At 42.2% G+C, this 18,647-nt stretch overlaps 1 protein-coding gene across 4 annotated transcripts in view; it reads left to right on the forward strand.

The window, feature by feature from the left end:
- The window catches only part of SATB1 (SATB homeobox 1), a 101,879-nt gene that overhangs the window by 14,430 nt on the left and 68,802 nt on the right, over positions 1-18,647 (forward strand). For 2 of the 4 annotated variants that reach the window (XM_032630084.1, XM_032630088.1), the window contains exons 2-5: positions 9,761-9,995; positions 13,873-14,049; positions 14,825-14,951; positions 15,715-15,838. In XM_032630084.1, coding sequence (XP_032485975.1) covers positions 9,785-9,995; positions 13,873-14,049; positions 14,825-14,951; positions 15,715-15,838 — 639 coding nt within the window. In that variant the 5' untranslated portion in view covers positions 9,761-9,784. Of the gene's footprint in view, positions 1-6,872; positions 7,039-9,760; positions 9,996-13,872; positions 14,050-14,824; positions 14,952-15,714; positions 15,839-18,647 lie in introns of those variants that run through there. The other 2 variants (XM_032630085.1, XM_032630089.1) reach the window with 2 other exon arrangements.

Genomic DNA, 18,647 nt, shown 5'->3' on the forward strand with positions numbered 1-18,647 from the left:
CCCCTATTTAGAGTTCTTTATTATTTCTCCTTTATCTCTCTGGAAATATATTCAAGCCTTTTGCTATGATTTTCTGCAGTACACCATTATTTGTTTGGTGTTTGGATACCCTCCCGGTTTGAGTACGTATCTACATTAAAGCTTCCAAAAAAGCCATTTCTAATGGCAACTATGCTTATTTAACGTGGGGGTGGGAGAGAGGATGGCAAGTGATTCTGTGGTTTTTAGCTTCACCTATGAGCTATTTAAATGTTCATGGAAAGCAGCATTTGGGGTAAATGCATATTATTCCAAATGTACTCAAGGATCCTTTCACATACAGACAGGTCTAGAAAGTTGTCTTAAATCTGTGTGCAGCGGTACCCAATTCTCATTCCATGCAACCTTACAGATCTATGGGCTCATTCTAAAATGGAAAATGGGGCCTCCCTGGTGGCGCAGTGGTTGAGAGTCCGCCTGCCGATGCAGGGGACACGGGTTCGTGCCCCAGTCCGGCAAGATCCCACATGCCGCGGAGCGGCTGGGCCCGTGAGCCATGGCCGCTGAGCCTGTGCGTCCGGAGCCTGTGCTCCACAACGGGAGAGGCCACAACAGTGAGAGGCCCGCGTACCGCAAAACAAAAACAAAAACAAAAATGGAAAATGACTTCAATTTGGACATGATTAGAATGTCTGAAAGCCATTCAGCACCTCTAAGACTCCTCCTGGCTAGGTCCTGGATATACTCAGTCATCTTTGATAGAAGTTCTCCAGATAAATGCTGTCCAATAGAACTTTGTGCGATGGTGGAAGTGTTCTATAATCTACACTGTCCCATAGGATAGCCACTAGTCACATGGGGCTATTGGACACTTGATATGTGACTGAGGAACTAAATTGTAAATGTTACGTAATTTCAGTTAATTCACATTTCAATGATATAGCCACTTTTCCCTCTGCTAACTCCATCTCACTTCCGCAATCTCTAAAAGGAATTGTCCTTGCAATTAGCAGTGGAATTTGGTTGCAAGTGACACTGTGAGCGTTTGGCTCTCATTTATTTATTCAGAATGTAAATATTGCAAGGACGCTCTACAAATCCCTGGTGATAGGGCAGTGAGCAAGATGCAGCCACTGCTCTCATAGGGTTTACAGTCTAGTGTGGGAGATATTTATTAAGCCAGTAATTATCCACATTGTTCATTGATGATAACTGTGACAAAGGAGAATTGCCAGAGGCTATGAGAGTGTAAAATGGGGACCAGACCTTCTTGTAAAATTAGTCAGAAAGTTTAATCAAGAGTTCTGTTTATTCACTAAACGCGTGAGCCGGCTTCCCTTCCCCAGGTTCAAGGCTAGGTCAGGCTGACTGCAGGACCCAGAGCTCTCAGAGTAGGGCAGCTACCATGTGCCACGCCATGACCTCCAGAGATGCGGGGTCTATCTGATTCAGCTGCATACACACACGCGCGCACACACACACACACACACACACACACACACTGCAAACTTCTGATGATGTCAGTCACAGATAAGATGTGAGAAGAAGGGTGCAGATGTTTACAGGATATTGCATTTCCTCTCCTATATATGTTTTGACAAAGTTGTTTGGGCTCCAGCCCCAGTTCTTTTTTCCTCTCTGCTCTTACAAATTTATATTTGGTCCATTCAAGAAACGATGTGGAAATCAGTCCTGACATCCCAGACAGACAAAATGAGACACATGACAGCAGAACATATGGCTCAAAGAGACATCCTTATATGGCCAACACAGACCGTATTCCCAGAAATTCATATATGGAAAACACCACCTGCAGCTAAAGCCAAAAAACAAAGAGTTGACACGACAAAAAGAGCAATATGCCACGTAAAATGTGCTGTTTTAAGAGTGTGGAGAGATAGCCAACAGTATTTGAATTTAAAAATTTGAAAAAAAAAAAACCCACCATGTCCTTAGAAAGTGCTAATGGTGGTAAGCACTGCTTTGCTAACACAGTCACTGGCGGAGCTGTCATATCTTAAAAACGTTCAAATTCTAAATACTTTCTCTGTTTATTACAAATGTATGTGCTATTCAGAACTCCGAATGTGTTTTAATGCTTTCGGATATCTGCCTGTACATTTATCTTAATATGTTGCCATCTGAAACATGCAGTAGTCCTTTTATTATTCAACTTTAAAAAAAAATCTTGTCATCTGTTAAAATATTTTATCTCTGCTACCTTTGTGTAGCCAGTCTGAGTGCCTTCTTCTGTGATAAAAAACTGATGCACTGTTTTAACCGTACACCCACAAGTTAAATAGTTCATGTATTTGACTTGCAATATTTCATGTTCTTGAGGTTTTCTATTTTCATAGCTAGATTTATTAAGTTTAACTTTATTCAATACTCTCTTGCATCTTTGCTGCCAAATTTAAGATGCCTGTGTAGAATAAAATTGATGCCCCGCTATTATGATAGTTTATTTTCACATATGCCTGGAAAGGTGGTATTTTCCTAATTACCTTTCTTTTCTTCTTCTTTATTTTAGAATGAGTATTCTAAAGGGGTAGATAATATATAGGAAGTTCATCAGTGTACTGTATCACTTGGAGGACATAAACCTCGGTGCCATTTTACTTATGTCATTTCTTATATAGTTCCTAAATAAAGAAATTATTGCTTGGGGAAAATTAGTTATGTATATGTGATTAACAGATTTGTAATTGTACTATATTGTTTTTTTAAAAACAGTAAAGTCATTATTAGATGTCTTTATCCTCATTTATTCTGTTTATCATTTTCCAAGGCCACATCCGTCCTTACTACACATTTTTATGTTTTGTGTTTGAGAATTAGCTTATAATTCCTGGATAGAAGGTGCTATTCAAATTTAAAGATTAATATTTGAATCCCCACATCATTAGGAGGCTAAGGCAATCAGGAAACTTTTTGTCTTGTTTATTTGTGTAAATAATGGGATAACCATCATTTACAATATTTTATGCCAATGTGTCTTAATATTGATATTTTCAGTCACCCTTTTTTAGTTTCCTTTTCTCTTTGCTCAAATTTTGTTTTGCCCAACAGCTGTCTTCCTTCTCTTTCTTTCTTTTTTTAAACGTTCAACTTGAGTTGCACTTGCATGGATAAATGATTTTTTGCAGTCCACTATACTTTTTCTCTATTTTTAAATTTTGCTATTGTTTGTAAATTTGTACACTTGTGATGCTAGAATGCACTGTCCCTACTGAAAGAAAATCAGGCAGGTTTCAGGGGAACATGTCAGGCATCACCAGCTTGAAGCAACTATTAAAATACACATCTTGGAAATTCCTAATTTGACCTACCATATTGCAAAAATCATTGTCATTCTAAGGATAATTGAGTGTTATCCATGTTTTTCTTTTTGAATATCAAACATTAAAAAAAAAGTTTACATCCATCCATCCACAATACCAACTCTGACAGCAGTGCTGTGTTTTGCCATGTTTATATATTTCCTTACTGACTGTATTTCTTATACTTTAATTAAAATACCCGCCTCCATACTTCCCCACATTTCAACTTTTGAAAATATGTTATCATTTGAGCTTTTTAGTAACGATTGCCTTATGTTTATTTTCTTGTTTAGGATGCTGGGTTTTGTGTTTTATTATCACATTCTTTTGCCCTAGGCTTGGGTTTCTATGTGCCAAGATTTCACTGTTGCCTTCCTCAATTTTCACTAACCTTTCTGGTTTTGTGGGTGAAACGTGGGTGCCATTAGAATGATATATTTTCATTGTGTTTCTCCTAAACTTATCCTCCCTGGGAGGCCATTATTTCCTATACTTTATCTTCTGCTTTACCTTCTGCTTTTCTGAGATTTCTCATGTACACACTAAGAGTGTATTGGTAGTTTTAAAGAGCTTCATTTGCATATTTTCCTCTTATCTCGGTACTTGTGCTAACTTGTTGCTTTTTTTATGTGTAACAAAATGTTTCTCTGATTTTTCTCTTTTCCCTCCTAGTCTATTCTGAAAAATGATTCTTATAACATTTTTGTTTTTGTTTAATGATTAACTGCCTTCAGGGTTCTAAGATGTTAGTACTAAAACCTCTCTATTTTGGGCATGACTGTAATGTTCTTCATTTTTTTAGGAACTAGATTTAATAGATTATCTAAATAAGAGGATCATACTTATGTGCTAATGACCATTTATCTACCTGGGTAATTCACAGTAGATTACAGAAGTATTTATTGCTACAACAGAGGTTCTTACCCACCCCAACTTTCTTGTCTTTCGCCCGAGGTAAATTAAGAATGGTGGCATGTGTTCTTTTGTAATAACTAACTGGTCAGGTCTCTTTCAAGTAACCCAAATTTTGTTTCACTCGGCCACCGTGGGCCACGTACTTCTTCCTCCAACGTGTTCCCTGGCTCAGAAGGGACGGAGTTTTGAATCTACCTCTGACTAGTATAGAAAGGCTCTTACTCATCTTTTTTGATCACTGTCTCTTAATAGTTTAGGATTCCCCCACCTTTGAGGATAAATAGTCGCCAGAGCGTTTCAGGAACCCTGGCCTTTATTTCTCTGCAAACGCTTTATGCACCCTCCGCGCTTCTCCGGAGAGCTGCACCTCCCGATGGTCCCCTTCGGCCACTTCCTTGAAGTCCCCCTGCCTCGGTGCTCGGCGCCCGTCACCTGCCCGCCCGGGCCGCTCTCCCGCGGGCCGGTGCGCCCTCCCTGCCTCGCCAGTCCCCAGGGTGCCCGCCCGCTACGCTCCCGACGTATTCCTTTCGGTGGCTTTTGTGGCGCGCGGGTGGGGTGGTTAGTTTCCCCCGGCCCTACCCCTCTTCTCCCCATCACTTTCCTCCCCCGACACCCCCCGCCGGCCCTGTTCCTCCTCCCGCCCCGCACCCGCGCACACCTGCCCCCGCCGCCTGCGCGCCCAGCGGCCGCGGCCCGGGCAGCGCCCCCCCACCCCGGCTCCTCCTCCCCGCGCGCCCTCCCCGCGCGCCCGGCGGCCGGCGCCGGTCCGCGCGCGGCGCCCTGTTATTCTGGGTATTGTGTGTAATAAACGTCGGGCCGCCTCACTCTAATCAAGCTCATTACAAATTCTTGCGCGCCCGGGGCCGGAAATCGTGCGCTCCCCCATCCCCGCACTCATTCACTAGTTACTTGTCTCGCTGCTTTTTTAACTCGCCGCCCCCGCCCCCTCCCCCAATCCCGGCCCTCCAGCCCGGGTTTTAATCCCCATCCCTTTTCCGCCTGCTCCGTGCACCCTGCCCCCCCCCGCGCCGCCTTCCTCCTCCTCTCCCGCCCCCTCCCCCTCCCCCGCCGCCGCCGCCACCGCCGCCGCCGCCGCCGCCGCCGCCGCCACTGCCGCCGCCACTCGCTCGTTCGCTCGCTCCCGCTCCCCGGACGCGGCGGCGGCGGAGCCGGCCCCGCTGGGGAAGGGCTCGGGGCGGCGGCGGCGGGCGGCCCGGAGGAGGCTGCGTGCTCGGGGCTGGGGCTGCGAGCGGGGTGACTGTGTATTAAAATGAGGAGGAGGAAGAAGAGGCAGCCACAGCGGCGGCGGCGGCGGCAGCAGCAGCAGCAGCGGCGGCAGCAGCGGCGCGGAGGGCTGCAGCGCGGCCGGACGCGCGGAGCCGAGCGGGGCGCGGCGGCGGCCACCGCGCCCGGGAGGAGTCCGCTCCGAATTTGATGGGGGCAGCGCCGGCGGCGAGGGGAAGAGCGGAGCGGCCCCGTCCGGGGACCCGCACCCGCCCGCACGCACACACACCGCCGCGCGCGCGCCGCTCCCGGGGCCACCCGGCGACCGCTGGCCTCGTCGCCACCGCATTAGCCGTGGCCGCCCTCTAGCCCGCCCGGGGGCCCAGGCGACTCCGGGGGGGCGCCTCCCACCCACCCCCAACCCCTCCCCTTCGCTTTCGGGAAACTCCTGCTCAGTTGTGTCGGGGTTTCTGGCTTCCTTTTCCCCCAAGTCCTAGAGCCATTGTGGAGCTCGTTGTTTATTTACCTCGGACTCCGGCTGAGTGAGAGCTCGGCGACTTTTTGGGGGGAGGGGGTGGGGAGTCGGTGGCGGCGGAGGCGGCTGGGGTGCCTTCCGATCCCCCCTCCCTTCCCCCCAGCCCTCTTCCTCGGCCTCACTCTCTCGGCTCCCCAGACGCTCGCAGCCCCGCGTCCATGGGCAGGGAGGGGGTCCTCGGGGCTGTCGTCAGCGAGGGCCGAATCAAAAGTGGCATTTTAATGCCTTGCCGGGGCTTTTTCCGCGACCTCCTGCCCCCCACCCTCGCGGCCCCCCGGTAGATGCCCTGGTCGGGGGCGCGAGGCTGTGGGAAGAAAGTTGAAGGTTTGTTACTATCAGGCCCAATTGTTGGGGAGGGGGAGGGGCGGGGGGCGATCGGAGGGGGGGCGAGCCGGCCTTCCCCTCCCTGCGTTCTCCGGGGTGCCTGGAGAATAAGATTACAAGTGACAGCCAGAAGTAGACTTTCTGTCCTCACACCGAAGAACCCCAGCGAGCAGGAGGGAGGGAGGGAAGCGAGGGGAACCTTTCTTGCCTTTCTGGAGACCTTGTCCGCAGTGATTTTTTTTTTTTTTTTTTTTAAGAGAATCCCCAGTCACCACCTCGTCTCCCCAGCACCGCCACAGTGTACTGCTCTTAAGGGGTTTTGCTTTGTTTTTACGATTTCCACCCCCCCCCCCGAACGAATCACTTGTCAGATCAATTTTATCTTCTCTCTCCTCCCACTCTCCCCTCCTCCCCCATCGAAAACCCCGTTCTCTGAGGTTAGACATTTTACAAACCATATATGTTGTTTTTCGAATTGTGATTTTTTTTTTTAACCCCTTTCTCCCATGGCTACTCTTCCAGACGTTTATCGGCCCTTCCCCCGCTTAGGGGGGCGGGGGTAAGGGAAGAGAAAATAATACAATTTCAGGGGAAGTCACCTTCAGGTCTGCTGCTTTTTTTTTTTTTTTAATTAAAAAAAAAAGGACGTAGAAAACATCATTCTTGAACTTCTCTTCAAGAACCCAGGCTGCAAAGGAAACCTTTGTTTTTGTTATTTATATGCTGTCAAGTTTTGAAGTGGTGAGTTTCAGGTCGGTTTTGCTAATTTCACTCAGTAAAACTGCAGTGTTTCTGTTTCTAGATAGTACTTTGCTTCTTTGTCTCTTTAAAAGGTCACAGTGAAAGCTTGGCCTGGATCGTGCTGGCCATATGGAATGGATAAGGGCACAATCTCTTAAAATGTGATTTTGAGGTTCTGTGGGCCGAGGGAGGCGATCCAGCACGGAACTCATTGAAAAGGCTCCCACGCTGCAAAAAATAGATTCTTGAAACCGGAATTTCGGGCTTGGCTTTCTCTTTTCAAAGGAAATAATTGCTGTGTCTGAGTTCACTGTTTATTTCGTTGATTATCGTATATGGACTTCGTTTATGGACAGGGAAATGGGGTTTTGAGAAAGTAGCCTGCTTTCAATGCGCCAGCCAGACGTTGCAGTAAAATGGGTTGTTTAAATGTGTAACTTAAAAGAAACTCTTCAGCCTGGCATCTGGTGAGACTGTAGTTAGTTCCCGTGCTGTCAGTCCAGCGGGCCCCGTGGAGGTTGCTCTTTGCAATCCCAAACTCAGGTTTGGTGAACTTTAGCCTTGGGCGTAGAGTTTAAATGAGTAAATTGGGCGTTTTATGTGCATGTAATTTTGCTTTATAATTAGAGCTTTTTATAAGATGACTGAGTTTGATAGCTGCTTATAGGTGGGTATTCATTCGAAGGACAATTTTGCATGACCTATATGACGTTTTGATTGTCAATACATTAACTAAATTATCATCTAACACTTTACAGTTTATAACGCTGTTAAGTCTCATGACTACTTAATATGTTTTGTAGCATTAACTTTGATGCTTTTATCTACTCCCCCCTCTTTTTTTTTTTTTTTTTGCTCTTAAATTGCCCCATGGGTTAAGTATTTTCAAGTCATATGTTTTAAAATTCATCTTCCGCTCTAGGGTAAGGCAGCCAATTTCAGGAGAAGCAGCTCTGTACTGTAACCCATATGAAGCATTATAAAGCGTGTTTTGAATAAGTTAATAATCACCACTAATTTTGGCTTTAGACTACAGTTTAATATTAGTGGAAAAGAGTAATCTTGATAAAAAGTGGTTAAAAGAGGCACATTTATTGTTAATGAACCTCATAACCAAAAACAGATGGGACCTCGATCAACGGTAGACCTTTGGTCTCAGTGTGCCACCCTGGAGTACAAGGATAAATAGCCATTATTTCTCTAACTTTATAGTTCTTCAATTGACATTCTTAAGGTTGCTTTTAAACCTACAGATTATCATTGCTCTCCCCTCCCCATCACCTCTTTCCTTGATTATAATGGACAAAGTAATCTACAGTTAACAGAGGGGGAAAAATAAATGCTTACAGAAAGGCCATGCTAGTAACACAAGCTCACTTTCAAATCTGGATCTGAGTAGCTTCTTCGGTATAGTGTGTGTGTGTGTGTGTGTGTGTGTGTGTGTGTGTGTATATGTATATGTATATTTTTTTAAGGGAAAGATATGTCGAATTACCAGACAGCTGGAGAAAAGTGATAATTCTCATATTGTCTCTGGTTTTTCTATATATGCTCCCCTCTCCCTTAGTGTCGGTGAACTCAGTACTTCAAGTACCATGAAAGTTCATAAAAGAATTCTACTCATCTGTTCGTATTAATGCTAGTTAAAACTGTATTTTAAAAGTGAGTTTGATAATGTACTACTTACTTTATTATAAGCAGTATGAAATTGATGTCCAGTGTATAATACAACTGAAAATAATTGTTAATTTTTTCTGAAGTTAATTGAGATGTTGACTTCTTTGCATGCTGAGATTATTTTTGAACACTGGCAATTGTGTTTTACCGAAATTATCAAGATTTTTTTCAAAGCGAGTTTAGCGCTTCAATCTAATGTGTGTATTATGAAATATTTTCAAAATTTTTGCTATTTAAATTGTTAACAGCATTCTATTACTAAAGGACCCCGAAATATTAACCCTAAGACATGTGAGTTGTAACACTTCAGTACCGGGGCTATTTGAAGAAATCCTCCACTTCTATCCATTTGCTTAGGGGTGGAATGATTCAGTCACATGTTTGAGACAAGACTTGACTAAATCTTTAAAACAGGTCATGTAACTCTTGATACTTTGACAGTAGAAAAGTTTTTCTACAAATTAACTGTAAAGCCAATAGAGAGTTTCAAAAGCAGAAGTTTGCTACCTTCTTTTGAGGTGGTGTATACGTATGTAGATATATTTTCTTAATGAGAATTAAACTGCATATAAAAATATAAGCAAAGACATCAGATCAAACTAATATTTTGGACTGTGATAATCTTTCCATCTTTGATTAAAGTGTTGTTATTGTGTTCTGTATTAAGTTTCTAATTTTTTAAAATTGGGACTACATAAATACAATTTATTTTCTCTTTAGCTATACTTGTAAATTCTTGTTCTAAAAGTAAGCCCATTCCACCCGCACCCACCTCCCCAGTTAGTTTTGCTGGTAGGTGACAGATTACCTTTTCGTTCATGTGTGTTGGTACAATTTCCGCAAATTATTCTGTTACCTTGAATGGAAATATAATACTGTGATCTAGAAATAGAGTAACGTCTGCATTATATGTCCAGTTAAGCAATTTTACAAATAAGAGAGAAGCATCCAGGGATAAAACATATACATGGTGTTATATATACAGAGAGAGAGATGTGGAGACCCCCACCCAATTATAACATGTCTTCTTTTTAAATTCTGGCAGGTGATCTTTAGAGAGTAACTGAGTATGGATCATTTGAACGAAGCAACTCAGGGGAAAGAACATTCAGAAATGTCTAACAATGTGAGTGATCCGAAGGGTCCACCAGCCAAGATTGCCCGCCTGGAGCAGAACGGGAGCCCACTAGGAAGAGGAAGGCTTGGGAGCACAGGTGCAAAAATGCAGGGAGTGCCTTTAAAACACTCGGGCCATCTGATGAAAAGCAACCTTAGGAAAGGTAAATACTTTCAATACAAATCCTGGAAGGCTGCAAGCCCTGCACCCAAGGCCACTTGGTGTCCGGGTGGAGAGGCAGAAGGCTTCTTTGTTATGTTCTTTTCCTTGATTCTCTTTCTGATCTGAAGTTAGTTACATTTATGGCTGTAGGTTCAGCCACGTTTGAAAGTGTAGGCTCCGTGCCTGAGCAGAGCATCTTACTCCCCTATAGACTGGAGTCTTCGGATGTTGTGGACAATAAGAACTGAATTAAATGTCATTGTCGTAGTTACACGAGACTTCCATCGAGAAGATGTTATTGTAGTAGAGCATACAGAGTTGGCAATTGCTGAAACTAACCCTGAGTAAGAAGAAGACATGTGGGACTTCCCTAGTGGTCCAGTGGCTAAGACTCACGCTCCCAGTGCAGGGGGCCCAGGTTCGATCCCTGGTCAGGGAGCTAGATCCCACATGCTGCAACTAAGACCCGACACAGCTAAATAAATAAATAAATACTAAAAAAAAAAAAAAGAATAAGACATTTCCATTGTTTGAGAGCCAACCTAGCTTTTTCATAGGATTACTGGTTGTAAGGCAGTTTCACAGATAATGGAAGTCTTCTGCAATATGATGTAAAAGTTTTGTGATGTTGGGTTTTTTTGGTGGTTTGTTTTCTTCAGAGCAAACTCATTATTTAGTAGCGAAAAACCTGAAGATTCTAGTGTCTCCCTCTTGCTGTAATTGGGTATTTTTGATAAGAGAAGGGCAGATCTAGGCAAGTTTATAAGGAGAGGGTATGTCACTGTGTGATTCCTTTCTACCAATTTTATATTCCATTGATGCAGTTGAATAACTTTGCATTCAGCACTGTTGTTTCTATAAATCATTGCCTCTCCTGGGCATAATGTGTGGGCCTTAGAAGGTCTTTATTTGTCTCCGAATAACTGTGTATAGGATTCAGATTTTTCTTACATTTGCTAAAGCAGAGGATAAAAATGCCATCTTGTAGCAACCAAGAATATTAAGTAGATAAAGTTAGCAGGCAGAGGAATTTCATTGTGTTTGATGCATAACATTTATCATACAATCATTTATTTTTTCCTTGGTTTGGCGAAAACAAAGAATATATTGATCCTGAAATGAACAGACACAGCAGTCCGTATTGTTAGATCTTTATCTATTAAAAATGGAAAAACAGCACTTCAGCAAATTCTCTGGCCTCTCCTCATGATTACCCTATTTATTGATTGTTTGCCAAGAATGTATGCATCTTAAGAAAGCCAGGGTAAGAGCATTAAAAATATAATTTATTACGGCTTTTTCAAACAGAGTGCATTAATATTGTACTGCGAAGCACTGGGGCTCTATAAAAAAGACTTTCTGACGCCTGCAAACATGTAAGTTCCATAAATTCCTAAATAGGAGATTTCAGCTGTCTCTGGTATTATGTGATATTTGCACAGCAAACTTTAATGCCAGGACAGTTTTAGACAAGGATTCTACAGACTTCACTGCTCCTTATGGCAGACGTGCTGTTTACACAGGCTCATAAACCTTCAGCAAAAGCTCCTAAGACTGCCTTCAGGTTTAAATCATGGGGTATTTTTAGCAGTCAGCAGTGACCAGCGCACTCCCCTTTCCATGCTGGAAGGTTATGAAGTTGGTGGAGTTGGAAGCCTCGTCCAGCGCTTACACAAATAATCAGTTCAGAGAAGTCCCCTGTTCAGCTTGACTCCCAACATCCGGAGGACAATGTGACAGTTTGCTGGAAGGTTTAGTAGCTAGATTGGGAATTAAAGGCTACTGTTGTCGCTTTATCAGTAGCCACCTTAATGATCTTACAGGGTCCCTCTAAATAAAGTCCAAAACAACCCTCATATATTTCAACAGTTTGAAAAACCTACAGTTATTTCATAGGTCTCAGGAGAAGCAAAGAGCAGAACAGGTCTGTATCATTCTATAAGAGGAGAAATCAATGTGTATGTTTTTGTTGTATTAGTAACCCAATTCTTTGAAGACTTCAGGACAGGGGGAGGAGAAACCAAAGTACAGTAATTTCACTTCCTGCTCGAGTGCTTTTTTTTTTAAGCATTGCATTCATAGTGACATTTTAAAAATGCAGTTTAATTGTAGAAGTTTCTCTGCTTACTTCAAGCAACAAAATTCCTACAGCCTTTTGGTGGTGGTGGTAGTTTTTTTTTTTAATCTTCTTTTTCAAGTGCAGGGTTTCTGTTTGACAGGCGCTAGATAAAAAGTGGGGCCGGGCTGAGAAAGCACACCTTAAGAAAAGGGGTTGGAGGTTTTTGTTTATTTGTTTAGAAGGTTTTGCCAAAGTACCTTCCAGCCAAGGAAGAAATCACCCGTTTGCATACTGCTGTTTTTGCTGTGGCCTCCCCCAGTCTCTTTCTGATCCCTGACGGGTTCCCTCTCTGGTATAAAACAGCCGAACGAGTGACATGAATATCGGCAAGCTCCGCAGCTTGTTTTTCATCCCTAGCCTGTTGGGTCCCTCCAAATGAGTCTGCGAGCCTTTCTAAGTAAACCTAAAGGGGTTTATTTGTCAGAGCTAGAATCTCTTGTGAACAGTTCACTGAAGCTGTGGGGTAGGTGCATACGTAGAAAAATGTAGCTGCTTTTACTGCCGGCTTTGTTCAGCAGCAACAAGCAAAGAGGGCGTTTTTAAAGGGCATCCCTAGTGTCAGGAGGAAATCCTGATTTTTATCTGTGCTTGGCAGGCACTCGACACCTTCAGAAGTTGGTTGGATTCTGTGAGTCCAGAGGGCAGAGCTTATAGAGGCATTAATGTGATAGGACTAATAGGGGATCCTGGGTGCCCTGTTAAAGTAACCCTAGTCATCATTTATGCTAAAGCTGATACCCTCCTGGCAGCTTGCCACAGTATAGTTTAGATGCATCTGCTTTTAACCCTTTTCCGTGTATCTCCGGAAGTCTGACAGTACGCTGCGTAAACACCTCGAGTACTACCACGTTCCGTGATTTCTGTTTCTAGAAACCTCTTTGCTAACAGTGGTGTGGCCTGTGTTTGTTAATCATCTGGCTACTGAGTTATTACGTGGGATTACAGTAAAATAAAGAGAGAACACCTCAAGTCTATGCAGATTCCTGTATCCTAAGATGCCCTGATGAGGCCAGTTTCCTCTCCTCTCATTTTTATCCCATTTGTTATAGCAAAGATTGTTCATTTTAAAGACATGTGGTTACTGTGATATCTTCTTAGTCAGATAGATTAAAGGAGTAGCCATCAGAGTAAAATCTCATTCATCTACAGTATGCACATATTGAAATCGTGTATTTTCAACATCAGTTTGGTTAAGTTTTGTGTTTCTTCTATAGACTCGTTAAAGTCAAGGTCTTAAAAAAGGAGGAAAATGCTAATAATTTTATCGTCAAATATAATTTGTTTGGATACAGACAATGAACGTTTAATGTTAACAAAAGTGTGTAGGAAGCCCAAAGGTGGGTTCTTTCGAGGACAAGTGTAGCGAATTGCGTTTGCACACTGGGTGCCACTCACAGCAGATCAGACGAGACCCTGGCTCCTCTCTCATCAGCCTTATGATTTGATCAAAAAGGTAGTTCTGCATTAATTGAGGTGGGGAAACACACTGTTAAAATTAAAGCAGAGCCCAAGTTACCTCAGGGCCAAGTTCACATTCTGTTTCAGTATTTCTCTTACAACTTAAAAAAATAAAAATAAAGGCAGGTGTATGTGTGTGTGTGCGCGCCTGGATCTCTGTGCCCTGTCTGCCTTGGAAACACAGCCGCCCCTTCTCTCACTGTGTTGAAGATTTATTTTCACGGCTTCGTTTTTCCTCCCCCCAGACTGTATTTCTGAAGATCGTTGGTTTGCGTCTCTTTTTCCTCTGTGTCCTTGATAGGAACCATGCTACCGGTTTTCTGCGTGGTGGAACATTATGAAAATGCTATTGAGTATGATTGCAAGGAGGAACATGCAGAATTTGTGTTGGTGAGGAAGGATATGCTTTTCAACCAGCTGATTGAAATGGCCTTGCTGTCTCTGGGTTATTCGCATAGCTCTGCTGCCCAGGCCAAAGGTAAATAATGCAGACGTGGGGTTGGAAAAATTGCTTGGCATCCTTTGTTTACCTTGCAGAGAAAGCAACTGAATATTTCCATTCAAAAAACTGTAGCCTGTGTGTTACATGGGTTCCTTCTAGACTGTGGCTTTAAAAAATTGGCTTAATTCAGTTTGGTTTAGTTAACACACATTTTGCTCATGTGGAATGTTGAGGTAGTTTTTTTTTTTTTTTAAATTACTTCAGCTGAATCATTAGTATGCTTATTGACCTTAATAATCTGCTCCACTGAGGACCCACAAGGAAGTGAGGAACGTATTTGAGCAGATGGACTGTTGAGAGTCAATTTGCATTTATGACTGAATATCTAGTTCTGTTTCTTTTATTCTGTTTCTGATGGTTTTATGGGCTGTAAAGTATTTTTCAATGCTGATTCCTGTTGCAGTAGAGAATCTTATCTAAATCGTAAAACCATTTAGAACTGGTTCAGCTATGTCTTATTAGAACTTCCTGCAAGTTAGGAAAATGTGGCCTCTGCCTAGGTTTTATTGATGGGGTTTTATTTCCAAAATAATAAACAACCCCACCGTCATTTACATAATTTCACAATTTAGAAAGCTAAGCTGTGAATATTTTCATTGACCTGCCTTTTAGAGGGAAGGGAATCATTCAAACAAATAACAATATTGCTTGTGGTGGGGGGCAATTAAAGAAGAAAAAGAACAAACCTTCTACTAGATATGTTATCTGAAGGGTAAAATAGTTAGTGACATATTCTCTTTATCTGGAATAGGGCTAATCCAGGTTGGAAAGTGGAATCCAGTCCCACTGTCTTATGTGACTGATGCCCCTGATGCTACAGTAGCGGATATGCTTCAAGACGTGTATCATGTGGTCACATTGAAAATTCAGTTACACAGGTGAGTCAGGACAGCAACTCTAGGGCAGAACATTCTACTTACCTGATCATCTGAAATAAAGCATCTCTGGTCACCCTTCAGTTGTGATTTACTCTGTGTTTCAGAAAGGTTAACCCAAATTGATTTTGTTACTTTACCCCTTCTGCTTTATTTTCCTAACTTCAATCTGTCATTAAAAAGCAACCTTCCCCCCAAATGCATCGATCTGTGCAGGTTATCAGACGACAAGACTTTGTATGTGCAGTGGATTAAATGATGCATTACAAGAAGGCATTTTACATAAAGTTTACTTAAGAGAAAAATATTTTTGCATATCATGAACAGTGCCATCTGTGTACATTTTGTGAAAGAATGCCTTATTCGCTATTGCCGAGCTCTTCTTCGTTTATGTATACATATATTTTTTACCATTTTAACTCGTATGAACAGAGTCCTGAAAGGAAAGTGTTCCCACGTTCCCGTGTTTCACCATGGCTCGTGAGAAAGCAGCACACCTTAAATTGTCTTCCCAAGCACATCAGAGCAGGAAGGTAGAAGTAACGTGAAAAAATAGCCACCACAGGCAGCTGATGTATAATTCATGCATCGATACAGCAGATGTGTTGTATAAAGTAATTAACTAATCGGAACAATCAGGAGACCGAGAGCAATCTCCAGATGCATCTGTTTGATGCGCAAAATGAAATCTGTCTGTCTTAAAGGAACGTTCTGCAGCAGGATGCGATCTGGTCATAATCCCCTTTCTAATCTGTGTCTCCAATAGTTGCCCCAAACTAGAAGACCTGCCTCCAGAACAGTGGTCCCACACCACCGTCAGGAACGCGCTGAAGGACTTACTGAAGGATATGAATCAGAGTTCCTTGGCCAAGGAGTGCCCCCTCTCACAGGTACTTGGCATTGCCTGTCCTAAATGATAGGACATTGTGGGCAGCCCTAGTTGGAGGTGTAATAGGGTTCCCTAGTCTAAAGCAACTGGCATCGGAAGCAAGAATCTCCCCAAAAGGCAAAGTGACTTGACCGCTGGTGACTTTCAAAAATATGCCCTATTTGTCCTGAACCAGAGCCTTTACACTTTTTCTCCCTTGGGGAAAAGAGCGGAGGAAAAACAGCTCAGCGGAACTCTACACTAGCTCGGTTGTAGATTCCTCCTCTGGAGTGCTCTGAGCTTGGAAGCTACATTGTCCTGAGAGCCTTTATTTAAGGGAATAAAGGTGGTATGACTTCCAGGCACCCCTAGGTGAGTGGGAAGGGCATTGGAAGTGTTAATGTTCAAAACTGCACCATGCTACCTCAGTAAAACAAGAGTATAGTATAGTTTTTGGATACTTTGTTCATTACCAAAAAAAAAAAAAGAAGAAGAAATAGCATTTAGTAAAAAAAAAATTTTTTAAGTAAGAACAGAAAACAGAAATCTCTTCCCTGTAACTAAAGATTAAATAGTTATTATTTATCAGGATTTTGTCACCAGTTTTATGGCATTGGTTTACCCCCCCCACACCCCAGCTTTTTTTTTTTTTTTTTTTAGTGGGATCATATGTTTTCCTCTGAGATGTCTGTCATACCATCAGGAATTTTTGAAATGAGACAAAGATTTTTTTATTATTGTACTCGAGTTTTTAGAGTGAATTTTGGTAGAGGCAATTAAAACTCTACTGAGAGATTGCCTCTGTTTCTAAATGTAAAGCCAAACATCACTTTTGATGATGCAGAGCTGATTTCAAATAAAAAAGAAAGGATGCTGTGAACCTGCTCTTCATGGGCTGCTCATGTGGTCACGACGTAACTGTGTCGTAATGTCATCTCTCAGTGCCCACACCAGTGAAGGTCATGCCGCCATAGAGTATAGTTGAAGTGCTGGTCTAACTAGATTTTTACTAAATTTTTAAAGTTTTTCTTTCAATGCAAGTTTTAAATGTAAGTGTGCATGTTAGTCTGTCAGTCATTTGGACTTGAACTGTATGAGTGCTGTAAACATTTCTGCAACTGAGATATTCTCAAAATGTGTTTCTAATGTGATGGCCGTGAAGATACGTGGGTACCTTTGGAAGGAAGGTTGTGGCCTTTTGTGCTGCCGTTTCATGGAACCTCCATGTATTGCAGGTTTGCTGCGTTACAGTCCATCAGCTTTACTTTGTTATTTGTTAGCAATTCTAGGAATGAAGCAAATGAATTAAGTTTACAGTTAATGATGGCTTTTTATATGCTTTTAAGGTACGCTATGGCCACAGGTGAAATATTCTCTGGTGTTAAGTGTCTGTTTCTTGAAAATCAGAGCAAAGTCTTTTTGTCATTTTAGCTGATCTTCTCTATCTCTCTCTCTCACCCTTGGAGTAGGCATGATGTGAATTTATAACCATCGAATAAAAGTAATTTAAATTAATTAAACACAGTTAAATCAATAGGATGATATAATGAAGCAGGTGACTTACCTCTGGGGCTTTGGATTTTGCAGACAACTCCAGCTAGTTTGTCACTTAGTTTCAGCATTTGAAAATTTGAAATGTCCTAGAATTAAAGGCTGGTTTATTTGTTTGTTAACTCAGCGTTAAAATACATATAAATACCCAGTATAGGAAACTCATGTATCTTCATGTTACTAAGTGTCCCATTGATTTGGAAAGGCAGAGATTTAAGGCATTTACTGTGAGCCAGAGAAGAGGATGCTAGTATAAGTATTTATTGAAACAGGCAGTGAGAACTAATTGTTAAATGACATCAACATTCAGCCAATAAACTCTACCTCACTATAGCTTATAAATACAATTGTGAGTTTACTTAATGTTATCATGGGAAATGAATTAAATACAAACTATTATAATGTTAAACAGAATTGACAAAATGAAATTCAGGACTTGGTTTTGGAGTCAGACATGGGTGAATTCCTATAGAGAGGCCTCGAGAGGAACATGTATGCCTGGGTAGCTGGGGACCCTGCTGTCATCCTTAAGTGGTGAAACTAGGCTGTAACTTCAACATCAGTTGTAATTACAATCTTCCTTTCTTAAAAAAAAAAAAGAAAAAAAAATTTGTAAAAGTATACATCGTTCAGCAGTGGCAGCAAATATTTGAAATTAATTTAATATTTAATATTATGAAAAAGTGCAACTTGTTCTCTAAATGAGGGGGTTATTTTACATTCTGCTGCATCATCTTCTATTTCTCTAGAATGAATTTGTGAATCTGATGCTCAATTCGGAATGTTTTAATTATGGACTATTTTCCATTTGCCTCTTTATTTTCTCTTCTGTCAGAAGTTATTAGTTAGAGGAAATGCAGACACGCTAAGGCCTCAGCCCCAAATATATGCTGAGCTTGGTAAAACTGCTCTTTTTTTCCTCCCTGGTGAGATTTGGTGATGAAGATGCTGTGGTGAAAAATGCCTGGCAAATAATAAATACAGCCTCAGTCCTGTACAAAATGGGACCTAACACCAAGAAATGCTACAGCTTAAGACTTTTTCCCCTCCTGTGGAGTTGTGATTCATTCACGTGAGAACTCTTAGCATACAATTCAGCATGCCCATTTTGCTGTACATTAAGGACTTGGTTTTGTTTAATATGGTAAAATAGCCCAGTCTTGAATATGGCCATTGGGTCCCTAATGATATGCTGAGCAGAATGTCCACCCTGTGGGCAAGGAGATTCCCTTTACTGAGGAGTGGCCAGGAGGGAAGGGGAGGGGCAGCCCCAGGAATTT

The sequence above is a fragment of the Phocoena sinus genome, chromosome 4, assembly GCF_008692025.1.
Source record: "Phocoena sinus isolate mPhoSin1 chromosome 4, mPhoSin1.pri, whole genome shotgun sequence".
Lineage (NCBI taxonomy): Eukaryota > Metazoa > Chordata > Mammalia > Artiodactyla > Phocoenidae > Phocoena > Phocoena sinus.